The sequence below is a fragment of the Perca fluviatilis genome, chromosome 4 (assembly GCF_010015445.1).
Source record: "Perca fluviatilis chromosome 4, GENO_Pfluv_1.0, whole genome shotgun sequence".
In the NCBI taxonomy this organism is placed as follows: domain Eukaryota; kingdom Metazoa; phylum Chordata; class Actinopteri; order Perciformes; family Percidae; genus Perca; species Perca fluviatilis.
Window position 1 is genome coordinate 34,926,998 of NC_053115.1, and position 20,660 is coordinate 34,947,657.

The 20,660-nt window shown below is 44.5% G+C and overlaps 1 protein-coding gene across 1 annotated transcript; it reads right to left on the reverse strand.

Annotated features, from left to right (window-relative positions):
- Window positions 1–11,277, reverse strand: si:dkey-19e4.5 (UBA_like_SF and PTH2 domain-containing protein). Its single transcript, XM_039798459.1, has 7 exons — window positions 11,087–11,277; window positions 9,913–10,026; window positions 7,311–7,382; window positions 7,123–7,197; window positions 6,459–6,556; window positions 3,336–3,450; window positions 1–1,409 (listed from the first exon to the last, which is right to left on the reverse strand). Exons 2-7 carry the CDS (start codon window positions 10,018–10,020, stop codon window positions 1,323–1,325), a joined length of 555 nt encoding a protein of 184 aa, XP_039654393.1. The 5' UTR covers window positions 10,021–10,026; window positions 11,087–11,277; the 3' UTR covers window positions 1–1,322.
- Window positions 11,278–20,660: the final 9,383 nt, after the last annotated feature.

The following is a 20,660-nucleotide window of genomic DNA, read 5'->3' on the forward strand; positions in this document are numbered from 1 at the left end:
TTGTTACTTAATCTGGAGACATTTTAATGGTCTCCATAGTCTGGAGCATTCACACAAATGACTGTATAACATAGGAGGTATCAAAGTGTGGACATGTTACTAAAGTTGACATAACTGTGGGATTCCAACTGACTGTTAAAATGTACATTTCATATTGCATGCATGCCACTGCAATTTTTTTTTTTTTTTAAGTTTTCTGTTACAAATAAAATCTTTGACATTAACCTAAGAATTTTGTGTCCTCTCATGCCCACAAATGTTACCGAGAACATACACATCATTCTTTGTGTAAGACTATTAGTCCCCAAGTCCACAATAATCGTCATATAAGCACAATTATCTGTGTTCTGTCAAGCTGTAAATTGAACTTCATTAGTGTAAACTATCCACCATAGGAAGTCAGAGTGCATAAAGTTAGGCCCAGCACAGATCTTTACTATTTAACATTTTGGCTCCACAGGACCTCTCGTCCATCAAATTCTACCAATACATCCAAAAATTAGTAAATAAGTATTTTCTTATTTTTGCACAAAGAAAAAACAATACAACACATTTCAGTAACTGTGCATACTGTTTAGGATGGCACACCACATATTATACAGTATATGGCCCCCAACAGGCATTTACAAAATATAGCCATTTATTAATAATGAGTAATATTATTGGTTCTATAAGATAGGGATCTTTGGGAGAATAGTTGCAGACAGACACAAATTATTTAAACGTCAAAAATGAGTGTTCATATATTCTCAGTTAATAAGTTACCCTACACTCAGGAGTAGAGAATCCAACACAGACATACATCTGGTATGGGTATAATTATAATTACATTATGTATTAGTCCACAACACATTGCCCCTTGAATAAGCACAATTACAATATTGGTCAAAGACCAAAAATGCTTGATTTTACTTTGCCATATCTGACACTGGACAACAGACTAGATGTGTTTGAAAATGTATTAAGATTCTAATGTGACTATCTTCTAAGTAGATAGCCTGTTTGGAAAAGAGAAAGGTCACCAGAAAAAGAAAATTCAACTGCCTTCGCCTCATTTCCCTGTGAACAACCGGCTCTTCTCTCCTGCTCTTAACAGCCGATTAAGCGGCTCAGACAAAGAATGAAAGGGAAATAAATGGCTGAGGGTGTTTTCTTGTGTTGGGACATGTCTTGTTTTCCCTCATTCTTTAAGCCTTTTTTTTTTTAAAGGTTGTTACACACTTGCATGCCAAGACTCTCCCTGCCGCTGGGAAATGCTGCCCTCTGCTGGATGCACTGTGGCACTGCAAAGCTATGCCTCCCCCACAGTGAGAATGAGCCCCTCAGAGCAGCTTCAGACTCCCAGTGACATTGTTCACCATCTCTTCCTCCCCCATGATGGCTAGCACAGTGCGGGACCCAGCCTCCACCTGCCAAAGACAAGTGGGTTAGTTTTGTGCTAAGACTCAAATGTCAAGTTAATGGGCAACACTGACTAATGGCGCTTACGGCACAGATCCATTTGTCCGACACAACTGAAGCGTGGTGTCGCGACGTCATACAGCAATGGTTGATGCTCCACGCCCCTGACCAGCAGCTGATTGGACGAACACGTGACATGGGTCTGGCTACTCGAGAATACTCATGGCAGCTAGTTGAGAATACGATCTCGTATTTTACAAAAATAGTTCACTGAAACATGTTTCTGAAAACATTTTAAGCAAGAAATAGGCCATGCAGTTGCTGAATGTCTTCATTTCAGATCAACAAAAGGTTAGTTTGAAAGATTTTCGTCTACTTCTACTGGATAGTCGCGTCGCGTTCAATGGATTCCTTTGCATAAAGCTGGGCATCGGCCAGCTTTTTGACGCACAGCATTTTTTCCAATGCAGCGCCGCCTTCCCGGAATGCTTTGCAGGCGCGTTGAAGTCGCTTGACGTCAACCACAGGAATAGAGTGGAGCGCGGCGCGACAGAAGCGTTGCACGGTCAAATGGATCTGTACAGTTACCCACTGCTCGTACCAGCTCGGCTCGGCTCAACGTCGTCCTTTTTCCATTGCAGATTTAGTACCGCCTCATGCGCAAGGTGAGCGTGGCTGGTTGTTTTAGCAACGGCGCAGGAAACTGCCGTTACCTAACGCGACACACACACACAACGTCGAAGGTGTGTCGTTTTTGATTCTCAGCATGTGGCTGTTGCCACAGCCAGAAGCTGGAGGCAGCAAAAAAAAACACCGCTGGCTGAACTATTTAAAAATGGCGGGTTTGTTCAGGACACCCCCGTCTGTCTCTAGCAATGATGACGCAGTGATTAGTGACGATTCTCTCTGACCAATAGAGAGCCGAAGTCCCGCCCTTCTACTTCCGGCCAATGGGACCTATCTTTCAAAAAAGTATGAACTAGAGTCAATGGAGAGATAATAATTATTTTTTGATCCCGTTTGAATTGAGCCATGGATTACAAATATGATGTTCGTCAATTTAAAACATTATTTTTCAACCGAAGAAAGTCTCCGTTTATTGTTAAACTGTTGAAGTATAAGACTGTGAAAATACTTAATTAGAAAGACTACAAACTTCATGGATGACGTCTCGCTGAAGCTACGATGTCTTTGTGTATCGTACCAGGGATGTAACGTTACTCTAATGAGCAGAGGATCTTGCTTGTTCTTTTGCTTATCTGCTGAAAACACTTCACTGGATAAAACACAGCAGTTACGATAACGTTACATGTGTTGTTTAACAGAGCTAAGATAGCTAGCTAGCTAGCGAGCAAGCCGATCATCAAGCTAGGTGAGGTAGCTAGCGTGAGACGGGAGATGTAGTTCACTGAACGGTTTCACACAAAACTAAGTGGTACTATGACAAACCTACGGCTAACTGAGACTTTCTTCGGTTGAAAACTTATCTTTTAAATTGACAAACATCATATTTGTAATCCATGGCTCGATTCAAACGGGATCAAAAAATAATTTGCCTCTCCCCATTCATATTTTTTCCAAGTTTAGGTCCCATGAGGTCCACCGGAAGGGGCGTGACTTCGGCTCTCTATTAGTAGTCTGCAGATTTTCACGTCACCTTTCGGTGTTGCCTCAGCTCGCTTGGAACCTCGACGGAGGGGATACTAAAAAAAAAAAAAAAAGTACCTGTTGGCAGGTACCAGGGACTTTTTTTTCATAATGGTAAAGCAAAAAAGACGAGTCGAGGAGAGTCGAGCTGGTACCAAAAACAGCATAACATTTTTTTACCAAATCTATTAGTACCAATAATCAATACAATATTTTGGGAATAACTACTGGTGCCTCCAAAAGACATTTACACACAAAATAATCTGAAAATGGTCTGTTCCACTGACCTGGGTAAGCCCTACATCCTGGACCAGGTAAGTGGGCAGGCTGAGGCTCATGGCCAGGGCCTGCAGTTCCAGTAGATGAGCCACATTTGTGCCCTGGACCACCACCTTCTTGGCTCTGTAGCAACACCATGCACATTTATTTTTCATCATTAGAATTGACTTAATTATTAAACAATATTATAAATGCTGGCAAAAGATGTAGCAACAATGTCAGCAATAACACACTTGACTGAACTGAGCATTTCTACAAACAATGACAGAACCCAGTGTGGAGAGCCCAGAAAGATGCCAGAACATGATTGGAAAAGAAAAAAGTTACACAGCTATCCTGACACAGTTAAAGGATTGCATTTTTTAATTCAAAAGACTAAGGGTGACAAGGGTGAACATTTCAGGAACTGGAGCATGAATGTGGAAGATTTTGTTTTTCTGCAAACGGCGGCAGTAGAACATGCTTGCTACTGCTAAACAGGGCCAGCGATTGCTATAGGCGACTGCCTAGGGCGTCAAAAGTGTTGGGGGCGCCGTGTCGCCCTTAGGTCTACTTCCCATTAATAATAGAATTATGAATGACAAGCGAAATAAAACGTGTTTATTAAACATGATCATCCTAGGGCGCCCTCTCAGTCACACGTTTACTTGTCAACCTTTCATTACACGACGTTTCCAGTCTATGGGTCAGACTCAAACACACGGAGCTCTGAAGCAGACCTGTGTGTCGCTCAGTGTCCACTCTCGCTGAAAAAACAGAGACGAGCAGCGGCACAAACAGGGAGCTGCTGCAGCGCGCCTTCCCTGGTCTGTGCAGCTTCTGGATCCCCAGACCCCCCCCCCCCCATCATAACCATGCACACAAATCTGGAAACAAAAAAACTGGCCTTTGGGTTGCCAGACCAGTTATGATTAGACCAAATGTTGGTGCCATCTAACTTACATGGAAGCTAGAAACTAAAATGAACATACATTGCTACTCTATTGCTGACACAGCGCTGTGGAGATCTGGTAATGCAAGACTGGGGGGGGAGGGGGGCGCAAAACTCAATCTCGCCTAGGGCAACCAAAGGGCTAGAACCGGCCCTGCTGCTAAATGAACTGTGACGTTGCCAGGCTGGCCCAGCAACAGGAGATCGGAGACTGTTGTGCCCACATCTTGCAGAAACCTGGCTTCATCGTGGCATCCCAGATCGGCACCTTATGTACTGACAGAGCGCAGGACTCCGGTGGGACGAGGGGAGGCGGACTCTATCAGTCAGTGCGTTTACATGCAAAACAGTAAGTGAATAACCGGGTTATAGCAGTTCTCCCTGTATGTACATGAGCGGGGAAGTACGGGAAAAAATGAAGGGAGTAACTCCTCCTCCGGTACGGTAAGTAGCGCTCGGCTAACGTACAACTGGTCAGAATAAGACCTTTGTCAAAATTACAACAAATTGAACCAAGAAATGATAGCTCAACGCTGGCTCCCCCCCCCACTCGCTTTGTATAAAACAGTGGTTAGCATATTTCCTAGACATAGTTATGCCTGACCTCTCTACAGCAAGGATTAACAAAGCCAAACTATCAACTATCAGCCTATGGGAAAGCGCAGCAACACAAATATCAGTCCTAATGACCTCAACGCCACAAGAACTAGAGGAGAGACAACTAGGCAAGGTGTGATTTCCGTTTGTTTTTTTTCCTCAAGACCGCAGAGGGTCAGGGGTGGGTTTTTGTTCTTGTTCAATTTTTGTTCATCTGTTCTCTGCACCACTTGACATCACCTTGCACGTATTGTTTTGTATGTCCGTATGGTAAATGGTGCTAAAAAAAATATAAAAATTGATCCCCAAAAAAAAAAAAAAAATTGGAAAGTGGGGGTCTTATATGGATGGGAGAACATGGATGAGTTTTTAGCTCTGTATATTCGTACGATTACGATCGCCTTACTTTTCATTAGGTTAAGCGTGATTTATGCTTCTGCGTTAAATCTACGCCGTAGCCTAACGTGCACCTAGAGGTGTGAATCTTCACGGATCTCCCGATTCGATTACGATTATCAGGTCAGCGATTCGATATCTCGATGCATCATAATGCTTCAAAATAAATTTTTCTATTAAAGCCATATAGAATATTTGACTTGACAAACTTGCATTGTCAAGTGCAATGCCCCAGCTGCAATACGTAACTTCAGACTGGAATGATGAAGTTTTTGGGTTCATTTCTTTAAAAAGGTAGCTACCAGGAAGGTTTACCTATTTTGGATTAGTCATATACCACCCTACTTTTAACCAGCAAATCTATTGTGCTGTATTGGAATAACTGACCCCAGACAACTCTTTAACAAAAAAGGTACCGTTTACTGAACAATAACTTAAATGTATAAATAACATTTAGCCATTAGATTGAATAACAACAACAAAAAAAACATAACACAAATCACACCCTTCAAATATGCTAACTGCAATATTTCTTCAAATGATATTACACACAACTACCCCTTTACCAGTTTCTCTATCAGTTTCCACTTAAAACACTCCAGCTACACAAAACGATTCCTCCTTACAGCAGTTTCAATGTAAAACTTACTCAAACCCTATTAAACCACTGTGTTTTTTAAAGTGCCTGCCCTTTTCCAGTTTCCAATGGCAGCTTCTCAAAAAGTTCTGTATAACAAACCATCTGGCGCGTCAGGTTAGTGTTTTACAATTACAATAAATGAACCTTGAAGGTTGCAGAGCTTTAGATACGGACACTGTAACTTTCCATGCTATATTTTTACGAGAATATCAAATGTAAAAGATATGTACAGTAAAAGTTAAATGAATGGCATTGTTAGGGCTTTTTGAGATTATTAATGTTAATCGTTTTTAAATTGCTAAATTTCAAAGTTCATTGCTTGCAACTCATGTTTTGCTTTAATTATTTCTTGTTAAATGTATGGTCACTAAAAGTGAATTAACCACGATTTACATAATCTTAAAATTAGATATTCAGTGTAAAACAAGTAAATTCATTTTAAGGCACTGCTAATGAACTGACATCATCACAAAGTGAGTGGTTGTTACATACAGATACAGAGCTATACAACAAATGCACAACTGTTCAGTGCATCTCCTCTTTACCTACATACTGTACAGGCCTTACCCACTGTGGTCCCACTTCCAGGCCATCTCCCTCCAGCTGTTCTTTTCCTGTAGAGCCTGGTATAAACCCACAGCAGCATGACCAACTTGGGCTGCAACCTGCACAAACACATAGCACTGAGGTCACACCTACGAGAATCTGTCGGGAGTTTTCAGCCGTACTGAAAAAGGCCTATATGTGATGTTTCTGACCAAGTTCAAATAAAAGTTACACACTGAAAAGATAACTGCACAAAAAACATTTCATTTCTTTTCTATTAGAATCAACCTAAAAACACTATGAACAAATGATATACACAAAATATTTTTAGTGCAGGTCATATTGGCATAGTAAAGAGCACAGAAGCTGGTAGGTAATAATTATTGAAAGAACGTGGGAAATTCCAGACTAATGCAAATTAAAGACATGCTTTGTGAAATAACAGAACACATAACAGAACACATAGCGGCTTTACGTCACTGTAAAAGTAGATATATGATTGGTTAAATATAGGAGTAAGAGCCTAAAAGTTAGCTTGGCTGAAAAGTCCTTCCTTCATTTTTTGCCAGTGGAGAAGCAAACCATGACTGAGCTGTTAAATATTAGGACACTTTCTTTAGGATGGATTGTGTAATTTAACACAGCATATATCCCACACAGTACACATTGGCACCGCTAAACTTACCTTTCCGACACCCATGGCAAGGTCCATGTTCACCACAAATACCATCTTGAACATGAGGTCATCGTCTCCCTCCTCCTAAAGGGGTAAGAGCATACAAAAAGAGACACTCAGATTTGGCTTTGGACAAACTCCACAAGGTCTAATGTACCAATGTGTACCTGTAGGGACTAAGGCTAGCTTATGGGCACCTCATTCTCCAGCTTGTTGAAGTAGTACATTGCCGCCTCCTCTGCAGACACGTTCCGAGTGTGTAGAAGTGCCTGAAGTGATGAGAAACAATGAAAAGGGTCAGAGAACAAATAGTGTGTTCCATTTATTTTGGCTGACAAACAATTAACTAAGCAATACATATATTCAGTAAAATCTCATTTTTCACAATTTGTTTATTCACACAGCTCAATTGAATTATTATTTGGGATATTCAACTATTGGTGGATGTAACCACAATAAATCAAATAAGTCCTTATTCTTAACATTAAAGGAGAATTCCGGTCGATTTCAACACTGTAGCTCTTTTCGGTGTTGTATTTTGTAGATGGTCCCTAAGCACTCGTCTTGCCAAATCAACACCGGAACTAAACAGAGCTGGATTAGCACAACTTGTATGCATTTCTTTCACATCTACTGCAGTCAGATTCACTGCGTTAACTCGTAAGGAATCACTTCACATGGGTAGGCACTTGTAATGACATTTCGAACATGTTAAGAGGCTAAAAGCACGTTTAAAACCTGCCTGGTTTCAGCCTCCGAGTGCTGAGGATAACATGGTGTAGGCAATACAGATTATCGTTTTTCTCGCTACTGACAGTAGGCCTGTCACGATAACAAATTTTGCTGGACGATAAATTGTCCCAGAAATTATTGCGATAAACGATAATATTGTCATTGAGAGACCATTTGCATCTAATATAATGATAATGTCCAAATAATAGGCCTAATACTACTACTACTACTACTACTACTACTACTACTACTACTACTACTACTACTACTACTACTACAGGTACACCTTTTCAAAGATCAATACACTTTTATTTCTAAAGAATATTTAACACTGGAACTGGAAGACATTTTAAATATCCACAATATGTCTTTGATCTCCTTTGGTATGTCGTCTTTCACGCTGATGTAGGCTACAGTTGTGGAATTGCCGTTTGTGACACGTAAGTTCTCAGACTAGAGACTCTGTACTACATTTTACAATTATTTAACACTAAATATTACATTTAAATAATATATAATAAAAAAATAAAATCTAAATGTATGGCTAGCTGCCACGTGGCGAGTAAATGTACCAAAATAGTTCTGTTTTTCAGCCTTCATTTTGGCGAAGGTGCGGCTTCTACTCCTCTGCAGGTCGGAGCTTCGTGGGGGCGGGCCGACACACACAGACACACACACACACACACACACACACACACACACACACACACACACTTTCCACACTCCGTGTCCGCGGACAGCTGTAGGCTTGTACCGTTAATGTTCGGTGCATTGTCGGACACATGGAGCCACTTTCCTGAAACCGCTTGCGAGACTGAAGAGTCCACAGCGGCGTGTATGTCCGAGCCCGTCTCCACAGTCTCCACCTGCAGGTTGTCAGCTGTGTGGTTTGGAATGAAACGGAGAAAACGGGACGCCGAGTAACACGGTGGATATCGCTATACTTTCTTTTTTGGCCGGGCGCCTTAACTGCAAAGTGCTGCAGGAAACCCTGCTCCAACTCTCGCTCTCTCCGCCTGGAGTAGCCTACCGCCCACACAAAGACCATGCGCCTGACAAGAGGGTTCACTCCTCGTTACGCTAAGGAACCGAGAGTGGTCCTCCAGTCTCTTTGGTAGAGAGAGAGAGGGAGAAACGAGGAAAATAAACAAGCATGCAAACGGAAATTATCGCGGCCGGAAAAATTATCGAGCTCATTTTTTCTTATCATGCGATAACTCGATTTATTGACTATCGCGACAGGCCTAACTGACAGCACTCAAAATTTACAAACAGAGCTACGTGTTGAAATCGACCGGAATTCTCCTTTAACGAAAAGCGTAACTACGACCTGATTGAGCAGTGGTATCAAAATCAAAGCACTGGAACCAGTCACTAACATTTTCATATGCTACCCATTCCAAATTTCAAAGGACCCAGGAACCGATGATCTTGCACAACCAGCTAGGTCCCATTGGCGCGTACAGCATCCAAACAACTCTGTTCATCCAGGTGAAGTGTCACAATGCTCAGGCTTGCTAACAGCATCTCTTTGGACTCCATGCATGTTTTAAACTATGAATACCAACTTTTGCCTTTTAACAGGCGATTCAGAGTCCCTTCGTTTATCAGTCCATCCTGTAGCTAAACCATAAGCACGGGGCTGCCAATTAAGATCTGGACCACATGATATCATGCATGTTTCTTTGTTATGGCTGTTGATGTGTTTTCATCTTTTGTACTAATTGTGTAATTGTTGTCTAACTTTGTGAGTACTTTTCTTTTGAGCAGAACTGCTGATCGGGAACGCAAAATTAATTTTAGTGTTAACTGATAGTAAAGTTGTATCTTATCGTATGCTCCAGCTATTAAAGTATGCTATTCAAATTCATTTGATAATGAGATAATATTCTAACAGCAGTGAGGAATGTTTAGCATGAAAGCAGTCAATTAATGCAGTGTTCACATTATATAGTATGGATCATTGGAGGTCAGCAATGGGAGCATGCTATATTTCCATTCATACAAATTATTGAATGAATATGTAAATATGGTACATGCTAAAAGCAGCTGCGCGTACTGTCCCACCTGTTTGGCTGCCTCCTCTGGGATGTCCAGCTCTCTGAGCTGCTGCAGAAAAACAGGGTTGACATCCTGAGAGCCGGAGTCTGGGCCTGACTGCTCTGATGGCTCCATTCTTGACTGTAATAGGAAAACAGTAACACTGAACATCCTGCTCAACACTAACCCACGTGAAATAGGATACTATGGTCAACTAAATTGACCATTTTAGACAAAAAATGTCAAATATACCTCGGGTCCACAATTGATATTTTTTCATATCAATGACTGTGTGCAGTTTAGAGAGACATTTAAAGCATATTCAGATTTATTCCTCAAGCTCACAACATTCTGCATGCCTCTGAATGCATACAGGATTATTTGCCCATATGGATGGGTGGATCATGGCTTACACAAACACAAGACAATAGAATAAACTGAAGCCTGCAGCCTTGAAATACACATGCATATCGTAAATGCATATCTAGCGTTACTAGCAAACTGCCACACTGTGTTTTAACCTATATATGAATTGAATTGTATAATTTCGAAAAACGTCGTAGTTAGGTTAAGGTTACTTTACCGAGCAAGGCCGTATTAAAGATTTAAGAAAGTGTGATACGACGCTCTCTTAATATGCGAGAAAGAAATATGAAGTGAACTAAAGATACCCCTAACAAACGGCCACAAAGTGTAACAAACACATGTCCTGAGATAGCTAGCTGTAGAAACACAACGTTATGCTAGCTAACGTTGGTTCCAGTTGACAGATGTTAGCTTACTACACACGTTAGCTAGCTAGCCCCACACACACACACACACACACACACACACACACACACACACACACACACACACACACACACACACACACACACCTCAATGGCTAACGTTACACACCATTGAAATTAGCATCGCATACAAAGCAGCTAGCTAGCTAGCAACGTTAGCTTTCGTTTAGACTACTAGCTAGCTAGCTAAACTATTTAAGTGATAATACAAATAATAACTGCACTACGACGCTTAAAGCTAATGCTTTCTTGACAGTTGATTAACGTTAGGACATCGTTCCTTGCTAAACAGCTGTTGGTACAAAGGTAGCTAACATTAGCCGCTACTGCTAACTGGACTAACGTTAGCTTCAGTCCAGCAGCTTTCCTGCAGTAACTCATACACATATTTATACATGGTAGTTAGTTACCTGTTCTTCTGCGCAAAACGACGCGATTTCTAGAAGTATTAGTTTTCACCTGCGACGGAAAAATTTCTGTGTGAACGGGAAATTACATTAAGTGTAATTCCGACTGCACTGTCTTCAGGGTTAACGTTACTCCATTTTGGACCCTTCTGATTGTTGGCACAGGATGCTGCCTCTTGTCGAGTGTGGTGTTACAGATGTTCTGGTAATATGTGGTGACTTGAGTGATGATGATGCGGGTGCATGATTCACATGTGCCCCACGCAGTGGTGTAAGAAGTATTAAGATCCTTTACTTAAGTAAAAGTACTGAAAACCAGAGATGGCAAAAGTACTCACTTCCCGTACTTAAGTAGAAGTACAGATACTTGTGTTAAAAAAATACTCTGGTAAAAGTAGAAGTACTGATTTAACTTCTTTACTTAAGTAAAAGTAACAAAGTACAGGCTTTGAAATGTACTTAAAGTATAAAAGTAAAAGTAGCCTTGCGAATGACAACCACTTTTTATGCAAAGCTACCTGGACCACACATGTTACTAGAGTGTAAGATGAGAAACTTCAGTGGACATAAAAACCAGGCTCTTTATATTCCATTGTCTACATTTTAAATGGATGTCTGCCACATCACATATATGATTATTGTGACAGAGACTGGGACTCCAGCTTAATAAGATTCTGACTGAGTAGCAAGATATGAATTCAATTGTGATTCTGTGAGAATTCACAGATCCAGTTTCTCTTTTTTAATCGTCCCCTTAACATTTAAAGGAATCTACATGTATGTGTGTGTGCTCAAATATAGAAAGAAAATAAAGGATACAATATGAATTACTAAACATAGATTAATTAAGAAGTTCCCCATACTTTTAGAGTTACACAGCACATTGGCCAGGAGTCACTTGATGCCTCCTAGCCTATCTCAAACATCTCTCTCAGATAAGGCCAGGGATGATTGGGAATGTCTTGCTGCTTGTCTGCCTAATCTCTGGGATCTCTGTTTTCTTCATTTTCAATCATGTCGCCGTCCATACTACTAGTGCTAACGTTACCACCATCAAGCTGCAATTATTTGCCGCAAATGAATGCGGCCGAATCTGTCGAGTCGTCTTGTAGTGGTGTGTTACATGCAACGTAGCCTACAGTATTGTAACGGACTGTGTTAATCCTTCAGATTAATGTTAAATGTTAATGTCAAATGTTAAAGAGTATCACTGTTCAGATACAGATTAGAGATGTTGAGTTAAACACTGAGATTTCCGCCTGTCAGTGAAGTAAACTTGAGTTCAGATGTTGTGAACCTTCTACAGGTCATTTTCCTATGAGAGTGAGCCGCGGGAGATCGTACACCTGTAGTTGGCTGAGAGCTAAGGGGGGTGTGGCTGTTGTTGTGTCCTGCAGGAAGAGAAAGGGGGGTTAACTGAAAAAGCTAGGGGAAGGTGTCAGTACCCGATCCGTTCCACCTGCACAATCCGTTCTGCGCATGTGCAAGATGACACGTATGCCATGACGTAGGCGCAGATGATAATGCTGCGTTCATGCCACCTCGAAATAACAGGCACCGCCCCACTGGTTACGTTGTTTCTGCAGCTAGATTCAGTCTAAAATAACGTTAAGTCAAACTTAATGGGAAAAGCAGGCTACAGCTAAATTAAGACATTACAGTAATAACAATAAAGACAAGTATTGAGTGATTGTATTTTAAATGAGCACAAGTAAAGTAGAACTAACGTAACAGCTGTTATATATGTTAACGTTTATTTTCAAGTTTTATTTTGCGCATGTGCAAGATGACACGTATGCCATGACGTAGGCGCAGATGATAATGCTGCGTTCATGCCACCTCGAAATAACAGGCACCGCCCCACTGGTTACGTTGTTTCTGCAGCTAGATTCAGTCTAAAATAACGTTAAGTCAAACTTAATGGGAAAAGCAGGTTACAGATAAATTAAGACATTACAGTAATAACAATAAAGACAAGTATTGAGTGATTGTATTTTAAATGAGCACAAGTAAAGTAGAACTGACGTAACAGCTGTTATATATGTTAACGTTTATTTTCAAGTTTTATTTTGAGGGTCTTTTAAAGTTTACATGCTGTCTCTGCTAGCGGTTAGCCGAATTAGCTGTTAGCTAAACTAACGTTAGCTTAACTGTGGAGGCTGGCGGCAGACCGCGCTGCAATCAGCTAGCGGTTAGCCAAATTAACCGTTAGCTAAACTAACGTTAGCTTCCCGTGAGAGGCTAACAACGGGACCCGCTTTAAAATCACCTAGCGGTCCGCCCGAATTAACCGTTAGCAAACTAAAACGTTAGCTTCCGGGGAGGCTAACGGCAGACCGCTATAATCACCTAGCGGTCCGCCGAATTAGCTATTAGCTAACTAACGTTAGCTGGAGGGGAGGGATCTAAGCGGTGGTGAATGAACATCGCATTAGCATGCGCACGGCGCTACCGTCATGGCATACGTGTCATCTTGCACATGCGCAGAACGGATTGTGCAGGTGGGCGGATCGGGTACTGACAGAAGGTCAGGAAAACGTGAGTTGGCTTAACTGTTCTTGTTTTTTTTGCCGTTGGCTACGGCCCACAGTAGCCTGTATTCGGGTCCACGCCCGCCGATAGGGGGGGACAAACGGGTCTGTTGTCCCGGGCCCACAGTAGGGGGGGGGCCCAGAACTGGGCCCTCATTAAATTATGGAAGAATTAAAAATCTTTTTTTAAATAGGCCTATTTGTGGAAAAAAAATATGTAGCATAATATTTGAATTACATAAAAGCGTTTTATTTGTTTTCTTCCTAATTGTCCTGGAAATGGTGGTCAAGAACCCCCACCCCCAACATAAAAATGGTTTGGCCACTGATCAAAAATTTGATATTGTCACTTGATTTGAAGTTCAGTACGCTCAAAATGTCCGGTCAGCACAAGTCCGAGCTCGGAAAAGGAAAGAAAAGAGAAGAAGAAAATAGAGGCCTTAGAGATTTTCTAAACAAATATTTAAAAAAGGTGGTGACGGTGAAGCTGGAACTGTCAACGTAAGAGCAAGGGAACCAGGCCAGCAGCTAACGTTATGTGCCATGTAACGTAACGTAACAGGCCAGCTCTAATGTTAACGTCCATTAGCTCGTATAAAAGCCTGACACAACACGTTAACTTTGACAGAAACAGTTGAGTTTGGTAGCTCCATCAGTAAGGATGAGACAGAGAGAGATCCAGCTGCAGTCAGGTGACAGAGAGAGTGATGCGGGAGGGGCCCGCTGCCCCGCAACGGAGGGACAGAGTCAGGCTACCCGTGAGAGAGAAGAGAGAGAGATAGAGAGAGAGTGATGCGGGGGGGCTCGCTGCCCTGTCGGAGAGTCTGAGCAGGATGGATCAGAGACTGATTACACACTTGATTTCAGTGAGAGATGTGAGGAGAGGAAGAGCAAGGGAAAAGGAGAGATCTGGCCGCGAGGGGGGGGCCCATCTAAGATCTCGTCCCGGGCCCAGGCAAGACTGTCAGCTGGCCTGTTCGGGTCAATAATAAAACTGACAGTAAACTGGCTAAACGTCTCGCCGGCTGCTTATTGAGGGACGTTACACTGGTGTCAGAAGTTAAAAGACGAATAGACTCGTCGCCGCGAGGCTTCCAACGGCCGCAGTGTTTTTCTTTTTCTCCCCACATCGGGCTAACGGAAAGCTGACGCTGGGACCACTACACGGTGAGGAAATGCTGCACGGAAAAAACCCAAATATCAAGCTGGAGGAGGGAGCTGATGAGCGGGATTATGATACCTCTGCCGGGGCTTTGAGAGCGGCAGGGCACGCTGGACACAGAGAGCGGGTGAGGGATATGACTCTGAAAATGGCGGCAGACGCCGGTTTTGGCCGCGCCGACGTTGGACGGGTCGGCCGTGTGGGAACAGCGGCGGTCGAAGTCACAGCTGTCGGGCCACCCTCAATTAAGACTCCCAGATACGATGGCAGGACTGACTGGGAGGCATTTCATGCTCAATTTGAACTGTTGGCTCATGCAGGCAAGTGGTCCATAGAAGTTAAAGCCCTCCAACTAGCAATGTGCCTTACTGGGGACGCTCTTTCAAGCCTGCTGCTACTAAGCCCTCAGGATAGAAGTGACTATGATGCGTTGGTGGGAGCCTTAACCCTTGTGTTGTCCTTCGGGTCCCAGTGACCCGAAGGACAACACAAGGATTATGTACTTCCGTTTACTTTGTTGAGAATTGCTCTCTAAAACCTGTTTCTTGTAAAGTTTATTTCTAGAACACATTTAAACACAGTTTAAGCTGACCAAAATGCTGTACAAACAAGAACAAAGGTGCTGTATTAACCCTTGTTTAGAGAGCAATTCTCAACAAAGTAAACGGAAGTACATAACCCTTGTGTTGTCCTTCGGGTCACTGGGACCCGAAGAACAACAAGGGTTAAAGAGGAGGTTTGGACAATGTTCTGCGGCTAGCCTGCTCCGCTCAGAGCTGTGCAGCAGACAGCGACGACCAGGGGAGTCTGTGAGGGATCTGGCCAATGACATTGAGAGGCTGGTTCACCGCGCCTATGCCCACATGCCCCCCGCCATTCAGAGTGAAATAGCCCGGGATCATTTTCTCCAGGCGCTGCTGCCGACAGAGCTGCGGTTCCAAACGCTGCAGGCTCACCCCAAGTCCCTCCTGGAGGCTTTGGAGCTTGCTTCAGAGAGGGAGATGCTGTGCGCGGCAGAGTGTGTACCGAAGGTGAGAGCTGTGAGTGGGACAGAGTCGGACACAGCCACACCCGCGTGGGTGGAGGAAATAACGCAGCTGGTACGGGCTGCTACGCTGCGTGAGGGGCAGCGCCCCAGATCGCGTCCTCTGGTTTGCTGGGGATGCGGCCAGCCTGGCCACCTGCTACGACAGTGCACCCATGACCCGAAGAAGCAGGGAAACGGGCCGGGGACCGCATAGTTGGGACAAGGCGGATCCCCGGGACAGTGTCCCGACCCCGCACGGGCAGGGAGACAATGCAGCGTGATCAGGTGGGGACGCTGCAACCAACAAACAGTGTGGATGGCCCAGTGGAGCGACTGGTGATGCTGGGCCGAACCTGGGTAGGAGACTGCTGGTATGCCCTGGTGACTGTTGGGGGAATACGCTGCTCTGCACTGGTGGACACAGGCTCCTCTGCAACCTTGGTAAAACCAGATGTGGTGAGGAACGGGACACCAGTTATCCCCACCGCAGTGAAACTGCAGACTGTCACCGGAGAGCGGGCTCCCATGATGGGAGAGGCACTAGTGACTCTGGGGTTGGGGAAAAAGACTGTTCGCTGTCCAGTGTGGGTCGCGGACCTGGAGGACTGCATACTGGGGCTGGATGTTCTGGGCTCATTGGACTGTGTCATTAACACCAAAAGAGGAACACTCATCTTTCCAGACGGACACGTCATTCAGATGGCTAGACAGCCACTCAGGCTGGGCTGCACTGCTGCTCAAACCACAGCTGTGCTGATAGCTGAGACAGGAATGGACATGGCTGCCTGCTCCACTGCCACGACCAACCACCACCACCCCTACCCCAACCCTCATTCCACCGGCCGCTTGTCCGACCCCGCATCCTGCCGCCGCCACACTGTCTGGTGGAGGAGATAGAGTCCTGGCTGTGAAGGATGTCTGGCAGAAAAACTGTGATGGACTGACTGTCAGTGAACAGGATCGGCTGTGGCAACTCCTACTGGAGTTCAAAGACTGTTTCTCCCTGTCAGAGGACGATGTGGGCCGGACAGGTCTTATCCAGCACGACATTGACACAGGGGATGCACCGCCCATCAGGATGAGACCTCGACGCCTCCCCCTGGCCAGGCAGGAAGCGGCTGACAAAGCTTTGGGGGAGATGCAACGCGCTGGACTTGTCGAGCCTTCCACCAGCTCATGGGCCTCACCAGTTGTCATGGTCCCTAAAAAGTCGAACGTTGACTGGCGGTTCTGTGTGGATTTCAGGCCCCTCAACAAAGTCACAAAAAAAGACCCCTACCCGCTCCCGCGCATCGACGAGGCCCTGGACACAGTGGCGGGGTCCTCCTGGTTCTCTTCTTTGGATATGCGCGCGGGTACTGGCAGGTCCCCCTCTAGAAGCCAGACCCAAAACCACTTTCATCACCAGCCGGGGCCTGTGGCAATTTAAGGTACTTCCATTCGGCCTCTGCAATGCCCCCGCTACGTTTGAGAGACTGATGGACAGGGTGCTCGCTGACATCTCCCGCCAAGAGTGTGTTGTCTATCTGGATGACATCCTTGTCCATGGTGACTCCTTTGGGTCAGCTCTCGGAGCCCTCAAGAGGGTGCTGGAGAGAGTGGCGGCTGCAGGGTTAAAGCTACACCCACAGAAATGCTGCTTTATGAGAAGGGAGGTTGTGTTTTTGGGTCACAGGCTTGGAGGTGGCGGCGTTGGCACCATGGACGACAAGGTGCAAGCTGTGAAGGACTGGCCCATTCCCAACACCTTACGTGACCTTAAGAGCTTTCTGGGGCTGTGGAAGACTACTGCCGCCGCTGTGACAGCTGCACGGCACGCAAAGGCCCCACAGACAGGTCTCACGCCCAGCTCCAACAGTTCCCAACAGGCTGTCCTATGGAGAGAGTGGGGATTGATGTTCTCGGTCCGTTCCCTCGTACGGAGAAAGGTAACCGCTATATCCTCACTGCCATGGACTATTTCACTAAGTGGCCTGAGGCGTACTGTATTCCAGACCAGGAGGCCGAGACAGTGGTGGACGCGTTGGTGGGAGGAATGTTAGCAGATTTGGGGTGCCCGAGGTCATTCACACTGACCAAGGCAGGAACTTTGAGTCCCGTGTGTTTGCAGTCATGTGTGAAAAGCTTGGCTCCCACAAGACCCGTACCACACCCCTTCACCCGCAGAGTGATGGACTGGTCGAGAGATTTAACCGCACATTGGCGCAGCAGCTGGCCATAGTGACGGCTAAACATCAACGGGACTGGGACAACCATGTGGCCCTCGTGCTGATGGCGTGTCGCTCTGCTACACAGGACTCCACCTCCTGCTCCCCTGCCCTTCTAATGCTAGGAAGGGAGATCAGGACTCCGGCTGTGATGATGGTTGGAAGACCTCCTGATGACCCGGGAGTCCCGCTGGGGCCCGACTATGCCAGGAAGCTCCAGGACCGCTTGGAGTCAGCTCATGAGTTCGCCAGAGACAAGCTGCAGTTGGCAGGGGCAAAACAGAAGCGGAACTACGACGTGCATACCAGAGGGCGTCACTTTGAAGCCGGGGAGTTGGTCTGGGTGTACAGTCCACAGAGAAAAAAAGGCAGATGCCCGAAGCTGGACAATGTATGGGTCGGTCCTTGCAGGATTCTGGAGAGACTGGGTGAAGTGGTATACAAGGTCCAGCTGCCGCCAAGAGGCAGGAAAGTGCGCCCTACTACAGAGAGCAGGCTGGCCCCCCTATCGGGTACGGGCCACCCCACAGGGGCACGTGAAACCCCGGACACGGCACAATCTCAGCACCCTCCTCATGCCCTCCCTGGTGACTTGAATTCCCCCTCTGACCCCCCACAGAATGGACTTTTGCCCCCTTTCCCTCTGGCTCCACCAGCCCCCCCCCTTGTCTCCTTCTGTCCCTGCCCCAGGTTGCTCACGGCCGCGGAGGAACCGCAGGCCACCCATTCACCTGAGACTTTGTTTGCCCCCTCGGGGGCGAGGGACTTTGAAAAGGGGGGGTAGTGTAACGGACTGTGTTAATCCTTCAGATTAATGTTAAATGTTAATGTCAAATGTTAAAGAGTATCACTTCAGATACAGATTAGAGATGTTGAGTTAAACACTGAGATTTCCGCCTGTCAGTGAAGTAAACTTGAGTTCAGATGTTGTGAACCTTCTACAGGTCATTTTCCTATGAGAGTGAGCCGCGGGAGATCGTACACCTGTAGTTGGCTGAGAGCTAAGGGGGGTGTGGCTGTTGTTGTGTCCTGCAGGAAGAGAAAGGGGGGTTAACTGAAAAAGCTAGGGGAAGGTTAGGAAAACGTGAGTTGGCTTAACTGTTCTTGTTTTTTTTTGGCGTTGGCTACGGCCCACAGTAGCCTGTATTCGGGTCAATAATAAAACTGACAGTAAACTGGCTAAACGTCTCGACGGCTGCTTATTGAGGGACGTTACAGTATATTCCCATCCAATTAGATTGAATTCGGTATTGATCACGTGAAAAATAATAACGGTAACTCCAGCGAAATTATTTGAAACTTGTTCGTGAGGACTAGATTAGGACCGTATTTAAGTTTCAAACTTCGCCCCCCCTCCCCCCCCAGGTGTGTCTGTAAAACACGGACAGAGACAACTTCTCTCTTTTGATGCTTTACAAGCAACGTGAAACCTAGCTAACAGGTGAAGAACACAAACAACTAAATCACTAGCTAACCTACTTTGATTGTGCAGGAACTAGACCAATACGACAACAGGCTTACATGAACTGACAACATAAGTTATACGACTTACAGTTCTCAAGGACGCACAAACACGATCTCAACTGATTATCCTCCGGACAGCGGTCTCTCTTTCTTTTTTCTCACTTTTTTCTGTGTGGCGCACGCGCCCGCTCGCGGTGTGAGGCGCGTGTCCGCGCTATTCTCCGACATTACGATCTCTTGTACAAAACTAAAGTAACGAGCCAATTTTTAAAATGTAAGGAGTAGAAAGTACCGATATTCGTGTTAAAATGTAAGGAGTAAAAGTAAAAAGTCGCCACAAAAAAAAATAGTAAAGTAAAGTAGAAATATCCGAAAAATCTACTTAAGTACAGTAACGAAGTATTTGTACTTCGTTACTTCCCATCTCTGCTGAAAACACACTATAAAAATACTCTGTTACATGTAAAAGTCCTGTATTGAAAATGTTACTTAAGTAAAAGTAAGTAAGTACGCAGGTCATCAGGAAAATGTACTTTAAAGTAAAAGTACTCAATGCAGAAAAATCCTCACATTTTAGAAACTGGAAACGATCCCAACAGTTCTGTGTTTAATGGTCTAATAATTTCAGCTGGACTTGTATATTGTCTAGTTTCATTTATAAAAAAGAAAAAGACGTGTTTTGTGTGCAAATCTCTCAATTTGCAAAGTAAATAGTAACTAAAGCTGTCAGATGAATGTAGTGGAGTAAAAAGTACAATATTTCTCTGAAATGTAATGGAGTAGAAGTAGAAAGTGGCAGGAAAAGGAAAAAACTCAAGTACAAGTACCACAAATTTGTACTTAAGTACCGTACTTGAGTAAATGTACTTAGTTACATTCCACCACTGTGTCCCAGTTACCGCTGTTAAAAATGTGACAAGATGAATGCCAGCTATTGAAAATTAAGCTGTTTTTGTAATGTCATTGTAACATAAATTTTATGACATTTTATTTAAACCCACAATGATAATCCCTTCCAATATTTTGAACCTCTGAACAGGTGAGAATGTATTTATGCTTTTATACTGTTGCAGCTTAGTAACGATAATTCCATATATTTGTTAAACAGGTACTGACTCTGCCTCCTGATCTCCATGGTGATCCCGGCATCATGAACATGCATAGTACCAGATCTGGCCCCAGATAA